This window comes from Giraffa tippelskirchi, chromosome 4 (genome assembly GCF_054371585.1).
Source record: "Giraffa tippelskirchi isolate mGirTip1 chromosome 4, T2T-mGirTip1v1.2.pri, whole genome shotgun sequence".
NCBI lineage: Eukaryota > Metazoa > Chordata > Mammalia > Artiodactyla > Giraffidae > Giraffa > Giraffa tippelskirchi.
The window spans coordinates 42,555,817-42,574,578 of record NC_137278.1 but is presented as its reverse complement, the minus strand read 5'-3'; the positions used below and the strand labels follow the sequence as shown (position 1 = coordinate 42,574,578).

General features: G+C 37.5%; 1 protein-coding gene across 3 annotated transcripts in view; it reads right to left on the bottom strand.

Moving 5' to 3' along the window:
* Positions 1 to 3,899: 3,899 nt before the first annotated feature.
* The window catches only part of PELI1 (pellino E3 ubiquitin protein ligase 1), a 55,465-nt gene continuing 40,602 nt past the window's right edge, over positions 3,900 to 18,762 (bottom strand). For all 3 annotated transcript variants that reach the window (XM_081588338.1, XM_081588339.1, XM_081588340.1), the window contains exons 3-7: positions 15,692 to 15,821; positions 10,317 to 10,418; positions 7,220 to 7,417; positions 6,944 to 7,132; positions 3,900 to 6,365 (exon numbers count right to left, since the gene is read on the bottom strand). In XM_081588338.1, the coding sequence (XP_081444464.1) occupies positions 5,799 to 6,365; positions 6,944 to 7,132; positions 7,220 to 7,417; positions 10,317 to 10,418; positions 15,692 to 15,821 (1,186 nt within the window). In that variant the 3' untranslated portion in view covers positions 3,900 to 5,798. The remainder of the gene's footprint in view (positions 6,366 to 6,943; positions 7,133 to 7,219; positions 7,418 to 10,316; positions 10,419 to 15,691; positions 15,822 to 18,762) is intronic.

Here is an 18,762-nt window from a genome sequence, read left to right as displayed (position 1 = left end):
AGGGGTAAGGGGGGAGAGAGATAAATTGGGAGACTGGGATGGACATATACACAGTATTATATATAAAACAGCTAACTAATAAGTCCCTACTGTATAGAACAGGGAGCTCTACGCAATACTCTGTAATGACTTATATGGGAAAAGAAGCTAAAAAAAGAGTGGATATATATATGAGTGGATATGCATATATATATATAACTGATTCATCTTGTTGTACAACAGAAATACATTGTAAATCAACTATACTCCAATAAAATTAAAAAAAGACAAAGACGATAGTTCCTGTCTCCTAAGGTTGTTTTGAGTTTTAAACAGCATCAATAAGATACTTAGAATGATGCATTTTAGAACAGTGCTAGGCACACAGCAAATGCGCAAATGTTAGCTGTGAGGAGGTTTCATGCTGTAGTTTAACATACATAGCTGGGCTAACAATCTAACATCACTCTAAACAAACCAGTGTTTCCAACATAGCATCTAACAGGATGTTTGGACATAATATTTTACAATGATTATTAAAAAAACTCTTTTTATCTTCTTTACTGCACTTTCTGACAATATTATCAAATACAGACATATTTCCTTAAGGGAAGCTGGATATTAAAATCTGGACTTATAAAATAGGTTCAAGAATACTTTGTTTTCTGTTAACATTTAAATATTCAAATTAAAAAATAAACACCACTGTGCTCTGCCAGTGCCCGGAAGGATTTGAAGCAGCAAAACATTAAGCTTCAATAAAACTGAGAACCTTTAAAAAAAAAAAAAGGCTAGAGCTAAGGACAAAGGTATATATGAATAAGGGAGAAAAACTGTATCAGAACATGCTGGCTAAAGGAAGCTACTGTGGTTGAAAATAGAACTGCATTTCCTCAGAGGGCAGCCAAAGCAAGGACAGAGGTACCCCCACTCTGTTTTAATGAAAGGAAGCTGGCCCTTAACCAGGAGGAATACTTTTTTGTCTCTAAGCTAGCATGGGATACATGGGGGTCACTGATCACGATAATTAGGAACTCTGACAGTAGTTTAAAAGAAAAAAGCAGAGATGGTTTCGGTAAATATCTTGTTTAAGTGAAGCCTCCACTGAATGTCCCAGACTAAGTTCCACAACCAGTACACCCTTCCACATCAACTGTTCTCTACTTCACTGACAATTTAATCCTTCTAGTAGTTACTTAGGCTAATTAAACCAAGTTGTCCTTGACTCCTATTTCTTCTTTCATACCCCTTATCTGACCTGCCGGCAAATATTGTCAGCTCTGCCTTCAAAACATACCCAGATTCTGGTTACTTTTCAAACCAGCTCCATTGCGTCCACTTTGACCTAAGTCACCATCATTTCCCCCCAGGATTACTGCAACAGTCTCCTAACTGGTCTCCCTGCTCCATTTCAGTCTATTGAATCCTATTAAAATCTAAGTGTGAGCATGTCATTCCCCTGCTCAAAATCCTCCCATGGGCCCCCGTCTCATTCAGAATAAAACCCAGAAGTCTCAGGAGGCACTCCGAGATCTAGTTCATCCCCAGGCCCCAATCCTCCTCCATTGCTTTACCTCCTGGATCTAACCTGTTTCTCTTCTCCTCGTTCTTACCCACATGGTCACACTGGCCTCTGGCCTGTTACAGAATAACTTCAAGCATGCTCTTGCGTCAGGACCCTTGCAATCGGTGTTCCTTCTGCCTAAATGCTCTTCTCCTAAGTAGCCACCTCCTTCAGATCTTAACTCAACTTTTCAGTGGAGTTCTTGCCCTCCTACTTAATACTGTAAACACTCCACACACTCACACAAATCACACATGACATCTGTATCTCCCTTTTCCACATTATCTGTCCCTTCGGTATTGCTATCTATCATACTGTATTTTTACATTATCTTGTTCATTTCCATCTTTCTCACTGAAACACAGACCCCATGAAGGCTGGGTTTGGTTTTTGTCTTTCCCAGTGTTTAGAATAGGGCCTGGTGCACAGTGGATATTCAAATATCTGTTGTAAGAATATGTGAGTAAAATCCTGAGGGCATGGCCGTAGGGTATGCTTGTACAGGAGTAATTCTCAAAGTGGGAGTGGGAGATAGAATAATACAGTTGGGTTATGTAGTGATTTAGGGATCCGATTTGCTACAGGGTTAATGCTTAGAACATAAAAACCAAAGAATGGATCACAGATCCTTCAGTTAACTTAAGATGATCATTTGGGATGAGGGGCCAACATGTTACATTTATTTTATAAAGTTTAATTATGGATGGACTCACACAGGTGCCCTCAGTCTATGTGTCAGAAGGTCATGCATCACACATGGTTTCTGGGGCACTCTTCTGAAGAAGAGTGGAGTGGGAGTACTCATGTTAGATGTGATTCTATGTTTACATGAGTATTTATTCCTATCCTGTCTCACATGTACTAGAAGATTTTTATATGATGAAAGTAAGCAATCACAGCTTGAAGAAGATAACCTGGTAAAGAACTCCTTTTTCTAGATATTTACCCTGTCTTGCTTTATGACCCCAACATTTTAGATAAAGGGGAAATTTAATTCCCTGTATGGATTAAGGAGGGCTTCCCTGGTGGCCCAAAAGGTAAAGAATCTATCTGCCTGCAATGTAGGAGACTCAGATTCAATCCCTGGGTTGGGATGATCCCCTGCAGAAGGGAATGGCAACCCACTCCAGTATTCTTGCCTGGAGAATCACGGACAGAGGAGCCTGGTGGGCTACAGTCCATGGGGTTGCCGAGTCGACACGACTGACTGACTAACACATTCCCTGCTGGCTCAGCAGTAAACTCCTACAGTGCAGGAGACTCAGAGACGTGGGTTCGAGCCCTCGGTCAGGAAGATAACCTGGAGGAAGAAATGGCAACCCACTCTAGTAATCTTGCCCAGAAATCCCATGAACAGAGGGTGCCTGGCGGGCTATAGTCCATGGCATCGCAAAGAGTCAGACACAAGTTAAGATTTAATCTTAATCTTAATCAGACACAGATTTAGATATTAAGATCACTCTGATAAAAGAATTGAGCCATTCAGACTTTCTTGAGAATGCATTTAGGAGACCTAAACACAATTTTTTTCTTTTTGGTCAGAATACTGACATTCCCTTAATACAACTGAGTAAATAAAAGTATTCCATTAGTCACTGGCAAAATGTCTAATAAACTGCCTGAATAATTAAGATGCTTGAACAGAAAAACATATGACTAATGACTTAAATTATCTTAAGTTTTCATAACTTTAATAGAAAATGAACCAGATTTTTCTCAATTGATAGGAGAAGTTCAGACACTTCAAGAAGAACATGAACCTTTTATGACTACTGCTACTGCTGCTGCTGCTGCTAAGTCGCTTCAGTTGTGTCCAACTCTGTGTGACCCCATAGACGGTAGCCCACCAGGCTCCCCCATCCCTGGGATTCTCCAGGCAAGAACACTGGACTGGGTTGCCATTTCCTTCTCCAATGCATGAAAGTGAAAAGTGAAAGTGAAGTCACTCAGTCGTGTCCAACTCTTCTCAACCCCATGGACTGCAGCCTACCCGGCTCCTCCGTCCATGGGATTTTCCAGGCCACAGTACTGGAGTGGGGTGCCATTGCCTTCTCCGTATGACTACTGAGGCACTGCTTAAAATAGTCTAGTAATGCAACTTACTAAGAGCTATCTCTCTAGCAGGTTTAACTTAGAAAAAGACCGCAATTACTCAACCACTACTGAAGTTCCTTTAGTAACAGGGAAGAGATACTTTCCTAAGAGAACCAGAATAAAGAGTTACATTACATGCAAACTCCTCATCTATTTCAAGCGAATATTTTTGGAGTGTGGATTGGTTTTGTCCACCAGTCTTCACTTCTGGTTTCCCAGTCTAAGTTATGCAAAAATGAACTCACAGAGACAAATTCAAGTATCTATTTTGAAAAGTATTTACTTAGTTTGAATAAATTAATTGCAAATAAAAATTAGCTACAATATATAGCCTGAATAGAAATGACTAGAACAAATACAACACAGGACTTGATTTCCTTGCATTAGTCACAAAGCATGTGACAATCTAGAAAACTTCAAAATCAACTGTATTTCTTTGAAAAAGGAGTAACAGCAGTTACTGGTACATCACAACTAGTCAACTTATAATACAAGTTTCCTGACATGCATTTCCTGAGTGAACCCAAATGATTACTTTTTTAAAACAAGGAAATTTTGACAAGTTGAAGTAAACTAAAATAGTTCATGGCTTCTAAGCAACAGGTTTTGTTTTTTAAAAACCAAAAGAAAATTCAGAACAGTATCGTAATAGGATAAATTAAAGCTATGCTACCACATACAAAATCTTGCTAGAGTCAATTAAGTATAATACAACTTTTTGAACTAAAGGAAAACAAATCAAAAGATTAAAAAAATGATTCTGTCTAACCTAAAAGTGTACTGATTTCTACAAGTGTCACAAAGGGTTTGATGTAGTGCAGCTGTCTATACTTTCCTTGTGGGTATTAAAAAAAAGAAAAAAAAACAAAAAACAAAAAAAACAGGTGGGTGGGGGGAAGGGAGAGAAAATGTTTTCTTCCTTCTGAAAGCAAAAAACTTACTGGAATTAGAGAATAAACTGACCATGCAAGTATGTCCCTCCATTTGGCTGTCACTGGTGCTCACCTGCCAACCAAATACTTCCTTGAGTCACACTGTGGCAAAAATGTCCTTTTAGGATTCAAGCCCACAGTTAAGGCTGGTCTGTTAAGATTAAAAAAAAAACAAAAAAACAAAAGAGCACTGTTGTCATTCAACCCTTCAAATCTTTCTACGTTTCTTAACACCTGAATAAGTCCAAATACAGGAGAGTTAATCCAGCATTCTTTTTCTAAAAGCAAATCAAGTCACTCTACTTTCTTGTTAATTTATGCTTTTTCTCATGGGAATGATTTTTTTTCTAGAAACAGTGAACAGATGAACCACAGTTTATATCTAAAAAATAAACTTGCCAAATGTTGCTGATACTAAAAACAGATTAGTTATTGTGGGAGAAAAATAAGATAATATAGATTAAATTGCATTTTCAAAGGAGCATATAAAATGTTTCTTAGCATTAAGTTTTTGTTATAGTACTATACTCGGAAGAAACATTAAGGAAAAAATTCTTTCCCAATTATCTTCAATGTGGTTAAAAACAAACATCTCTTAAATATAATGGTAATTAACATGAATTTGTTTTTACGAAGTATTCTAATTTACCAAATTTCATATTTTGATGGGGTGGGGAGAGAGTCTCTCCTGTCCTTCTAACTCTGCAAATCCTTGAGCTACGCTTGCTAAACTACCATTCCCACCAGAAGTGTGAGATCATAGTCACCATGCTACTCTATCAGGAACATTCTAAGATATTTTCTATAATAAAGATAAATAGAAAAAAAGGTAATATACATGTTGCTGTATTTTACAATTTTGCAACAAACTGTAAACTAACATAGTTTGAACCAACAGTACCCTCAGTTATACAAAACAATTTTTCAACACTGAGGATGGGTGATTCAAAAACACTAAAAGGAAGGCATCAAATTAGACTATGTCTTTTTCTCCTCAAAATATATTTCCAAAACTCAGAAATCAGAAGTCTGGTACTTTCGAAAATTCCTTTGCTTGAGTTTCCCAGATTTTTGCTCAGAAATTGCTACTATTTATTACAAATGTTTAAAAAAATTCTTCATCTTAATGCAAACGACCAGAGCAGAAAAACTGACATGGACAACAGGTTGGAAAACCCAGATCACTTAGCTTATAAATGTTTAATGTAGTCTTGGAGGACAACCGTCTGTTAGTCTAGAGGTCCTTGGAAAATAAGTCTGATGTAGCCTTGTTCACCAGCCAACTGATGTGCACAGAAGGGACAGGCAGCATGAAAAGTGTGAGTACCGTGAGGAAGCGGGATCTGGGACCAATAGGCAGTTGTCTTTTCTGAACACACATGCCCACATGGGCTAAACGCATGGGTTGGAGGGCCGGCGTCCACATAAAATCCAGCTTCACATCCAAGCCACAGAGGGACATAGGGACCAACAGACCTACACATAGGACATTCGCGATCTTTTCCATCACGTTCTTCTTTGTTTCCCCAGTTATGATAGCCATGCACATGGCCGCAGTTTAGATACACCCATGGTTGTTTTTCATCAACGACATCTTTTCTCTTCATGCTGGGAAATGCTAGTGTGTTGAACCCTACAGGGCACTGAGGTCGCGCTGCATTGATTTCCTGTCTTAAAGCTTCTAAATGCTTCACGGTAGGAGTGTGAGAAAGGCCTTCTGCAGTACGCCACAGCAATGTTGCACCACAGAGATCAATTAATGAGCCATCTTGTAACTGATTGGTTTCAATTTCCACCTAGAGGAAACAAGAATCAAAAAACACACATTCACCACGGAGTTTTGGATTTTTACTTCAGAGTTTTGGTCTTACAAGCTCCTTACTCAAGAATCGAGATTTCCTCTGGTTGTTTATTGAAGAAACTTGAATGGCAGTCATGAAAAATATAGGTTTCAAAATCAAGGATAAAATATTGAACAGTAACACATCTTTTCAGAGTTACAGTAAAGACAATTTATGATTAAATCATCTGAGTAATCAGTAAGGTTAATATTTCCAATTTGGTAACTATCTTGGTCAAAAATATACAGATACAAGTAGAAAATACACAGAGTGTTGTTTAAATTGGGAAAGCTTAGGTTTTAAAATATATTAACAAAATATAAAAGAAGAATACATTTTTAGAGTGTCCTCATTGAAAAACTAGGATATTATCCTCCTGGTATAGTGTTTGGAAGTCAGAGCTTGATAGCCACATTTTGTACTTTGTATCAGCAAAAGATTTAATAGTTTTGGGGAATATGTAATGCATTCAGTCCAACTCACCCTATGAAGTCTACTGTAATTAGTTAAGAAGTTTACATCTTAGTACTCACCATTTTTCCTCTCTGCTGAGCTGACCTGGTTTCACGCAGGCTGAACACATTTCCACACACTGATATTTCTCTCCATATTCCAGGTTTGGAGTCTTCCGTGAACCCATTGCGTGGATGCATAACAAGAACACCATTAGTGGTCAGGCCATCCATCTGTCCATCTGATGTCTTCCATTTGGCAGCCTTCTCCTAGTAGGAAAAATAGCTTCTGTTTATTTGTAAACTGGGAAACAGAAGTGGTTATGAAAGGCAACATTTAGGAAAAAAGCTTTTTACCCCAAGAAAGATGTTTTTGGATGAGTCAAATCCTGCAGCATAAATCCGTGCTGTAAAGGGGGGATTCCGTTCACATATGATTCTACAGGCAAATCTTGATATGGTGCTCTGCACTGACTGTGTATCGGAATTATTTTGACTTCCAGGAACTGTGTCAGTTACTACAAAATCAATGGGACTTTCAGTCGACCGGCCAATCTAAGGGAAAAAGAAATATCTATAAACCTATTGAAAGGAACACAGCAGAAAATTCACTCAAAGGCACAAACAATGAGGTGAAATCATCAAGCCTCTGAAATTTCTAAAACTCAAACTTATCACACTTAACTCTGGGGGTATCTATACCCTTGAAAACCAATCTGTCAGATTTCCTCTGATGTAGTAATCACTTAGAGCATAGAATTAAGTAGGAACTTACAACCCAGAATATAGGAAACCCTCAGGGAATGAAGAGTTTAGGATAGCTGAGATTTCTAAGTGGCTGCAGATTTTAATTTTAACCCCTTGGGATAGAAATATGTCTACCACATATTACTCTAGTTTCCTTAACAGAACATAATGAACATAAAAGTAAATCTTCTATGATGACTCCAGGACATTACACTATGAATACTGTTTATATTAAGCTGAAGTGCAGTGATGTCTTTGGGTGCTATAAAGGTATAGAACACTGATCCCTATGTTAAAACCTTACAAAGCTGTGCTTTGAGGTCTTATGTCTACTTCACAGATTTTCTCCTGTCTTTTCTGTCAGGCTGTAAACTCTCATTTCTTGCTGATGAGTATGCTGATAGGTATACTTGTCTCTAGCAGCATACTCCTCCTCAAACCAGAAATACTCTTAATTCTGCTATGGGTTGAGAAATCAAATAACCAAACTTCAAAGAACAGTATTTCAAAAGGTTCTTGGTGATGGCCTAAGAGATTCTCTAGGGAATAGAGAAAAGGAATTTCAGTACATGGACTCGGTGGCATTTATTTTATATGCCTAAATGTCTTTTCTGTTTTCTTCCTAGTTCTTGGCCGTATTTCAGAGAGACAAGTTTCCTTGAACAGAGTTCTGCTGGATGAGGTGTCAGTGAAGTAAAAACATCTTCAAATGTACTAGCTAGTAAATTAATTAATTTCATTTTGAAAGATGAAAGTTGAAAAAATGAAATCGGTGGAAGAGATGGTGAAAGTGACAATTATCACCAGGTATTAAACATTTAGAAATCGGTTCATTAATGTATTTGTTATAAAGTAGTATCATAGGACTTCCCTGGTGGTTCAGTGGTTAAGAACCCGCCTACCAATGTAGGGGACCCAGGTCTGATCCTTGGTCTGGGAGGATCCCACGTGTCATGGAACAACTAAGTCCAAGCACTGTAACTACTGAAGCCCATGAGCCTAGAGCCTGTGCTCTGTAACAAGAGAAGCCACCACAATGACAAGCCCACTCACTGCAACAGAGTTGCCCACACTCACTGCAACTAGAGAAAGCTTGCTCCCAGCAATGAGGACCCAGCACAGCCAAAAATAAATAAGACTGAACAAGCAATATTATAAAAAATAAAGAAAATTTTATTGAGAAAAACTACTGACCCTTTACAAAGATGATGACTCTTAAGTTGTTCTTTGCATAGTTGAGCTTTAAGAATTTCTTTTATTAACACACTTTCAGGTAAAACTCTAGTGTTTTTACCCTGCCACTAAGTACAAAGTCCTTATTTAGTCTGGGTAGTTTTAGGGGAAAATTGATTGATTAAAAAAAGTAACATTTGGATGTTCCTTTTATTTCTAAGAATACAGTATCTAAAGAAAATGGTCTTAAACCTTTCGAACTAAAAATATTTCCACTATTCTAAAAAATTCAGCATTCCATTAAGAGGGGTTGAGTGTAAAGTGACTTTAAAGAAATATTTTGTTACTGACAACAGCAAAGACCCCTCCAGGCCTTTTCATCTTCATTTTATTTCATAAAGTTAAGAAAAACTGAAAAGTCATTGGGACAATAATTGTAAGAACAACATTATTAGGCACTTTATAGCCTATTTAAGTTTGTTTCAAAAAAGCCCAAGGCTTTACAAAAACCCAATATTAAGAGAGACGATGTCATGAATATCAAGAATCTTGCTTACGTCTTTAAGGTTTGGCTTTTCTAACATCAATTTATAAAACCATCAGTACTGGATTGGTACAAAGAATGAGAGAAATAAAAACTTACTATACCATTAGTTTTGACCAAATATGTGCTGAGAAGAAAGTTTGACTTCACATATATGATATGAATAATCAGAAACTGTACTTTTAGTTGCTTAGAGAGGAAAGTGAGAAGTAATAGCAAAAAAGATCATAAATGTGTATAAAATATCCCTTGGTTTCTTTTTTGGATAATAATAGATAATAATTATTTTTACAGCTACCAATATTAGTAGCTAAGTGTTTACCAGGTACCTGGCACAGTTCTGAGTACTTCAGAGGGACTAACACATTTAAGCTTCCTAATAGTCATCTGCAAGAAGATCCAACCAGTCCCTCCTAAAGGAGATCAGTCCTGAGTGTTCATTGGAAGGACTGATGTTGAAGCTGAAACTCCCAATACTTTGGCCACCTGATGCGAAGAGTTGACTCACTGCAAAAGACCCTAATGCTGGGAAGGATTGGGGGCAGGAGGAGAAAGGGACGACAGCGGATGAGATGGTTGGATGGCATCATCGACTCGATGGACATGGGTTTGGGTAAACTCCGGGAGCTGGTGATGGACAGGGAGGCCTGGCGTGCTGCGATTCATGGGGTGGCAAAGAGTCGGACACGACTGAGCGACTGAACTGAACTGAACTGAACAGTCATCTGAAGGAAGTTCTATTATCTCACTTTATTGAAGGAAACTGATGCAGAGAGTGGCTAAGTAATGTTTACCAGAAATTCTGATATCAGAGCTCATCTCTTACCCATGCTATGTGGACTTCTATACATGGGGTTTAGAAATCAACATATATTTTAATGAAATGCATTAAGTATGATAACCTTTAAGCTGACCACAGCGAAAGTCAGTTACAACAGGTTTTTAACCTTTTTTTGTTTTTTAGGAAAAAAAATTTAGATGTTATAATACCTGAAACATATCAGTGTTGCTGTCATGAGTATATTCAACCACTACTGTCTGTGCTCGAGACAAGGTGTATGATATGCTATGCTGGTCCTTATTGCTTATTGCCTAAGAAAAAAAAGATTAACAGCAAAAATTAGCAGGTACATCAATCTAAATAGATAACCTTTTCACAATAGATAACCATAATAGATAATAGATAACCTTTTTTTCCAAAAAAAAAAAAGAGGGAGCTGTGCTCACTACACTATAACAACGTAATTGGAAAAGAATTTGAGAAAGAAGAGATACATGCAAGTGTGTAACTAAATCACGCTGTTGCACACCCAACACTAACACATTGATTGGAGTGTATGTACTCCAACATAAAACAAAAGTTAAAAAAAAAAATAACACCATACTGCTTCAAGGGTAAGTCAACTATTTTATAATTACAAATGAAAACATCTCTTATGTCACTGCTGGTATTCATTTCACCTATACACAAACATATAAAAATATATATGTTAATACATAATCAAGGACATCATTGCTGCTACTATTTTCAATAAAATATCTTTTTGATCAATGGAGAATAAGAAAAATAGAGGTTTTTATTCTTTCTTTAAAAAATGGTAATCTATTTATTACGTGTGACATATTTTCCCCCTTAAATTTAGAGTAGAGATTAATAACTTGCATAACCTTTCCTGTGACAATGGTTTCTTAGAGTGAGTGGAGTGCAGAAGAATTCAGGCAGACCTCATTTTATTATGCTTCACAGAGACTAAATTTTTTATAAGTTGAAGATTTGTTGCAACTCCGCATTGTCAGATGATTTAGCATTTAGCATTAAAAGTACTTTAAAAAATTAAGGGCTTTCCTGGAGGCTCAGTGGTGGGAAATTCCATGGAGAGAGGAGCCTAGTAGGCTACAGTCCATGAGGTCACAAGAGCTGGACACAACTGAGTAACTTTCATGATGCTATTACTGCACACTTAGTGTGCTCGGTCACTCAGTTGTATCCGACTCTTTGTGACCCATGGACTGTAGCCTGCCCACTCCTCTGTCCATGGGATTCTCCAGGCAAGAATACGGGAGTGGGTTGCCATTCCCTTCTCCTGGGGATCTTCCCGACCCAAGGATTGAACCCGGGTCTCCTATACTGCAGGTGGATTCTTTACCAGGTGGATTCTTTACCATCTGAGCCACCAGGGAAGCCTGCACACTTAGGAGACCACAGCATAGTGCAAACATAACTTTTATATATATAGTAGGAAATGAAACCAGTTGTGATTTGCTTTATTGTGGTGGTCTGGAACCGAACCCAAAATATATCTGAGGTCTACCTGTGCACTGAAGCAATTACAGAGTAAAAACTAAGTTCACTGTGTAAAAAAAATTGTAAAATCTGAGTCTCCATTGTAAGTATTTCAAGTTATAAGATACTTAAAAATCAAATCCCAGGTAGGAAATGAAAGCAGTACTTAGTACTGCTCTGATAAGGAGAAAATACAAAATCTTGCAAGACAAGAGGAATCTTATTTAATAACTCAAAGAGGTTTAAAGTTAACAAATAAGCAGAGTTAACTGGTTTTCCTAGCCACTCTGTGACTCTGTAGATGACAAGTATTTGCCATATGCTATGCTAGATACAGAAAAATTCATAGAATGATTAAATATACCAAAGGAAATAGATATAATGCTTATGACTGTACTTTTGACATATGCCAAAGTAAAAATATTGCTAAAAAGAACTTCTCAGTTTTGTTTTCAGGCGTTTTCTATGCATATGAGTTGATGATAATATCAGAGGGGGAAAACCTGCACAGAGGAAGTGGAAACAGGTTGTGTGAAAGAAACACAGAAAGACACAGAAGAATGATTACATGCAGCAAAGAGGCTAAATGAAAAAAAAACTTTCGTAATTAGAACTTTGGTATTATGAAATTTTACTTGGTTTCGATTGGTAGCTAACCTGTAATAGATCAAGTCTTCATAGTTTTAAGATAATTAAGATTGTGAAATTTTCAAATATACAAAGAATATACAAACACCTGGGTACTAACTACCCAACTTTTATCCTTCTTCCTAATACCATTTTTGCTTCTGATATTTTAAAAGATATTAAACTGCAGATATAATGAAGGCTGCTTATATGTCCTTCCCTATTGTCTCTGTAGAGCAACTGAACCTCAAGAGTACAGTTTAGGTCACTCCCCTGCACTTTAACAGGCTTTACTACACATTGATGCATTCATAAACATGACAAAATGGTTTAAAAGATTTAAAAATCTATAATTACTTTATCTCAACATTAAGCACTTTTCAATGAAATAATTTTTTAGTACTTTGGCCATTAATTTAAAAACACAGGTTTTGTGTACTTTGAGAGTATAAGCTGTTTTTTTGTTTGTTTTTTTTTAAACTATGAGATCTACTCAGATTGAGAATACAGAGCTGTGTCAAGTTAAATTCTCATTGGATTGGAAGTCAGGGTTTAAGCACTCATCCCAGATGACTGCTAGACTAAACAGTTAGTTTTCTTCCTGACCTCATTACACACTCCTCCAAAATTGAAAAAGCAGAGTCAGTCTTTGATCCCTAAGATTCTTGTTGCCTAGTAAAGATGAAAAGGAGGCAGCAGTGAAACATGAGGAGTATGACAGTAAAAATATGAAGAAAAGTACACAATAGGAAATTACAGAAGTAAGACTTAGAAAGATTTTCTCTAGGATAGTAGTTCTTAACCAGAGGTAGTATCAGCTGTGTAAGGGGCGTTTGGGTGGTTCCATTTGTTGGCCATCACAATGATTTGAGGGCTGACATGGCATTCAGTGGGAAGGGACCAAGAATATTAGGTTGGTGCAAAAGTAATGGCTGTTCTGCATTGTTGAACTCTGCCTTTAATATTGGAATAAATTCTTAAATAAATGTGGCTATGTTATTATATATCATTTTAATGTGCATTTCTCGCTTTATTTTCTTACTAATGACTTATTACTTGCTGTTTATTTTATGTTTATTTTAGACTATAGAAATGATGCTAGATAAAAGCAAATTTGAGCAATTTTTTAATTCGAGTTCAAAACTGGTGGTAAAGTAGCAGAGACAACTTGCAACATCAACAATGCATCTGGCCCAGAACTGTTAATGAACGTACAGTGCAGTGGTGGTTCATGAAGTTCTGCAAAGGAGACGAGAGCCCTGAAGATGAGGAGTGCAGTGGCTGGCTATCGGAAGTTGACAGTGACCAACTGAGAGCATTATTGAAGCTGATCCTCTTACAACTACACAAGAAATTGCCAAAGAACTCAACATCAACCATTATATGGTCATTTGGCATTTGAAGCAAATTAGAAAGGTAAAAAATCTTGCTAAGTGGGTGCCTAATGAGCTGACTGCGAATCTAAAAAATAATTTTGAAGTGACATCCTCTCTTATTCTACACAACAACAAACCATTTTTCAACCAGACTATGACATGTGACAAAAAGTGGATTTTATACAAAACCAGCAACGATCAACTCAGTGTTTGGACTGAGAAGAAGCTCCAGAGCACTTCTTAAAGTCAAACTTGCACCAAAAAAATGTCATGGTCACTGTTTGGTGGCCTGCTGCCCATCTGATCCACTATAGCTTTCGGAATCCCGGTGAAACCATTACATCTGAGAAGTATGTTCAGCAAATCAGTGAGATGCACCAAAAACTGCAACACCTGTAGCCAGCAATGGTCAACAGCAAGGGCCCAATTCTTCTCCATGACAATGCCCGACCACACATTGCACAACCAATACTTCAAAAGTTAAATGAATTGGGCTACGAAGTTTTGTCTCATCCACCATATTCACTTGACCTCTTGCCAACCAACTACCACTTCTTCAAGCATCTTGACAACTTTTTGCAGGGAAAACACCCCTACAACCAGGAGGAGGCAGAAAATGCTTTCCAAGAGTTCATGGAATCCTGAAGCACAGATTTTTATGCTACAGGAATAAACAAAATTATTTCTCGTTGGCAAAAATGTGTTGACTGTAATGGTTCCTATTTTGATTAATATAAAGATGTATTTGAGCCTACTTATAATGATTTAAAACTCATGGTCTGAAACCGTAATTACTTTTGTACCAACCTAATATTAAATATCCTGCAACAGGTGGGACAGTCCTGCATAAAGAAGAATTGGCGTACCCAAAATGCCAAGAGCACTTCAGTGGGGAAACACTGGAAAGAAGTTCCTCAGATCAATAAACCTTTCACTCTACCACCTGCTTATTATTTATCAGCACATCCCTTCTTTGCAAAAGAACAGAAAGAAACACCTAAAAGAAACTGTCACTTTCTACATTCCCTGGCTCTTAAATAGTAAGAGGAGACTTCTCGAGGACTCTTGCTTAGACACCACACTGGATATAAAACAAAGCCAAAAGTCCAGGGACTGGAAATGTGACTTAAAACAAGGCACTGTATGCCAATTTCACTCTCATTTATTTTTAATCTACAAAAATACACCTCATATGGTGTAATATTAATGTACATTCTGGGGCTGCTTAAAGATATAGGTTACTTCCAGATGTAAAGAACTCTTTGTAATGTTTATTCATTTACCATAGTACCAAATTTAGTCTGTGTTATAAAATTGGAAGTAGAATAATACACAGGAAATGTAAGATCTGAAATGCCCCCTTATTGTCTATCACTCTAGGAAAAGCCCAAGTGTCCTGAAATGATGGCCTAACTTTTGGAAATTTTGGTTGGGAATAAAAAGGGAGTTAGAAGCATGAAGTAGACCAGGAGACTGAGAAGTTGTGTTATAGACACAATGGGATATTTGCTTTTATAGCTTTGATTAGATTTAATAATTAATGAAGGTCTACTGTGTTTAAGGCACTACGCTACAAAGCTGTGGGAGTCATAAAATAAAAAATAACAACAAAAGCATCCATAAAATCTTTGATAAAGACCACTTAGTTAAAAAAATGATCTCATCCAAACATGTTTCTAGGCCCTGAATACATATATTCTGTACCACGCTCCTTGCCCAGCTCAGGTGGGGTCCCTCGAGTAATAGTGGGAACACACTACATCTCAGGGCAGTTCCACAATTCCAAATTCCAGATGAAGCACTGTCCCCACTCCATCCCCGCTTTTTTTTTTTAATGACAAAAAAGGAATTATTTCCTTCTAATTTCTACTCATGGATCCCAATGTGTCATAAAAAAAAAGTCCTATGCCCTTTTAGATGGCATTTCTTTAGATATCCTATCTCCCAAGTGTCTTCTCCCATCCAAACAAAAGGAAACTTCTGGTATACAATGTGAAGGGTCTGCTAGAGAATATAAACAACAAATACAAGTCCTTCAATTTCTCCAAGTTAATTAATTTAGTTTTTGTTTGTTTTACCTTTGCAGCCTGAGGAGTACAAGCAACATGCACAGTGCTGGGCTTCACCCCATTTGCCTTAGGTCTTTTAAACAAGGCAAATCTACTTTTCCTCCTTCCTCTATCGCCGTTTGGGAGAGACCCATTATACCTGATGGGGGAGAAAAAAGTTTTAGATGATCTCATGTAAGAACCACACAATTCTAAAACAAATGCTTTACTTTGTCTTAAGAGGATCAACCACTGATTAACTATCTATTAGCAGATTATAAGTGTGTGGAATTAACTTTTAGCAACTGCTGATCCCCAGACCAGCTGCTTGAGTGTGAAACAAAAAAGATTTTTTTCTGTTTACGTCTGAAGTCACAGAGAAGTACCTTTCGGATTACACACAGCTTTAAATTATTTGTATTTTTCTTCCCTCTTTTATTTAAGATAATCAAGAGCTGATTAATGGCATATCTGACTTCTTATGACTCATTCTGTTTTTTTTAAAGGTGAATGTTTGCATGTGGTAATACAATCTTTAAAAGTACATATTTAAATAAATATGACTTGTTTAAAATAGAATCTCTTTTAATTATGAACCAAATACTTTATAAATAACTGAACTTTTGAAATTAGGAATTTTTAGACTTGTTTGTTAGTCTCAGCTACTGGCTTGTATACATTCATGTTAAGTCAGTAAAACCTGTCCGACTGCACATAACTAAGTGTCTGTTAAACACATTTGTTGCTCAGATCTTATGACCATTTCTCCTTGATAACATAAATGCGCCCTAGAGATAAACAAGTGAGCGAGGAATGAACCAATAGGAAAAAGGTTCAAAACAAACATTTGGGTGTTAACTATGTACTAGGCACTAATGGGTTCCATTTCACAGATCAGTTTATTTAGCCATTCTCTCATAAAAAAACTGCAAGACTGGTACCACTTGCCACTGTTACAGGTTAGGAATTAAGTTATTCTTCAGAGGAACTGAGTCCCTCCGTTATTTTCTGAAGGTCACTCAAGTGACACTGGCAAAGCTAGAACTGGAATCTAGGTGCTTGCTGTGCTTTTTTTCATTCTTTACTGCTTCGTTGAAGCATGCTGCTGCTGCTAAGTCGCTTCAATCGTGTCCGACTCTGTGCGTCCCCACAGACGGCAGCCTACCAGGCTCCGCTGTCCCTGGGATTCTCCAGGCAAGAACACTGGAGTGCATTGCCATTTCCTTCTCCAATGCATCAAAGTGAAAAGTGAAATCATTAGGTCATGCCCGATTCTTAGTGACCCCAGGGACTGCAGCCTACCCGGCTCCTCTGTCCATGGGATTTTCCAGGCAAGAGTACTGGAGTGGGGTGCCATTGCCTTCTCCACGTTGAAGCATGAACAGTAGCTTAATACTACTCTCTCCTCATGTACTGTCCCCTTATTGCTCGACAAAAACCTTTGGTTTGATGGTTTCTTGTTTATAGTTGGTTAATCTGGGGGGAAACTGAGACAAGGAATGGGTACAGTTTTGAGGGTGGAGGAGACTGTGCTTATAAAATGGCCTACACTAGTGGCTGACAAGGAAGGGAAGGGAGTTTACTCAAAGGTTGTCAGGTATAGAGATTACACGGAACAACCTTTATAAAATGTAAAAATACGGATTCTTCTGGCAAAAGCCCCTGCTAGCTTTGCTAAAGGTTCAGAGTAGTGCCCCTCAGCTAATACATATTGGATTTTGCTGCTTGGGACTGTGCTGCCCCCAGTCTCACAAACTGAGGGCTCCTCACTACCCCTCACTACTATCTACCAGAGCTCGCCGCCTTCCTCTTTTGGACATATGCTCTCTATTCCTACACTGTGTTCCTGTAGCTCAGAGCTCTTTTCCAAATAGCACTAGCATAAAACTGACCACCTTATCCAGCTTGACTTCTTCTAAAATGTTGAGAAGAAGCATTGTTTGCATTTTAAGACATCAAGTGCCAGGTACACAGACAACCATTTTATAAGATTAACTGAGAAACTGCTGAGCTAAAAGAGACAGTTTAAACCATATACTAAATTTCAAATTCTAAGTCTTCAGATGACTCAAATTTCCTGCTGAAAAATTTAACTTTGACTAGCTTTTGGTGGTTAAAAATCTGTTATTAATACACCAAAATCTATGTGATTTTAAATTGTAATATTATAGTTCCTATATTAAGTTTACGATCTTTTAAATTGTTTTTGAGAAAAAAACATTTTCTTTAATCTCAAGGGACCTTAGGTGATCTTGTCTGTCATTTTACAGAAGAGGAAACTAAGGTCCAAAATGGTTAAGTGACTTGCCTAAGCCATACAGCTAGCAGTGTTGGAAAAAGTATTGGAATTCAGGATTCCTGGCTTCCAGTCAAGCTCAGTAGCACCATATTATTTCCCCAGTTTTTCTTACTTTCTTATCTGAAACAATGGCCACAGTCTCAGTTGAAGAATTTGCACCAACTTGATTCTAAAATATGTTGTAAATGTCTAGAACTGCTTTTTAGGCAGAACAGAAACAGTAGGGAGAAAGTAAATTTTACAATGTCTAGTTTCTGAGATCTCTAAGAAACAGACTAACATTGTGTCTCTATTTTGACAGCTGTGGCAAGTTTAGACTGGATAAACTGAAATAATGGAATCATTTATTCCTCAATCATAAGACTGTGTGAGTTGAATGGATGAGATTACTTTTGAAGCAAACAAGTAGCAATGTCCTGGGCTTCATATTGTCATGTCTATGTAACTCTTTTAAGTACAGGACCAAAAGCACAAAGCAGCATCTATCTCAGAGGGCAAAGGAACAAGTAAACACTAACCTACATGAAATGACCTAAGCAGAGGAGAGATTTTGGGTACGGTCAGCTGAGGCAAATTTTCTACAAGAAGGCATAGGGAAGACAAATGGACTGGCTATGTGACTTTAGACAAATACATTTTTCACTTCATCTTTAGGAAGGTTTGTCCTTTCTAGGGGTGAGGGTGAGGCAGAGTTTATGGAGCATTTGAGTACTTACAAAGGATGACATAAAATAGAGAATTAAAAGAATTTCTTGATTTGGTAATATACCTCTGTAGCTTTAAATACTCTTTGGAAATAGGC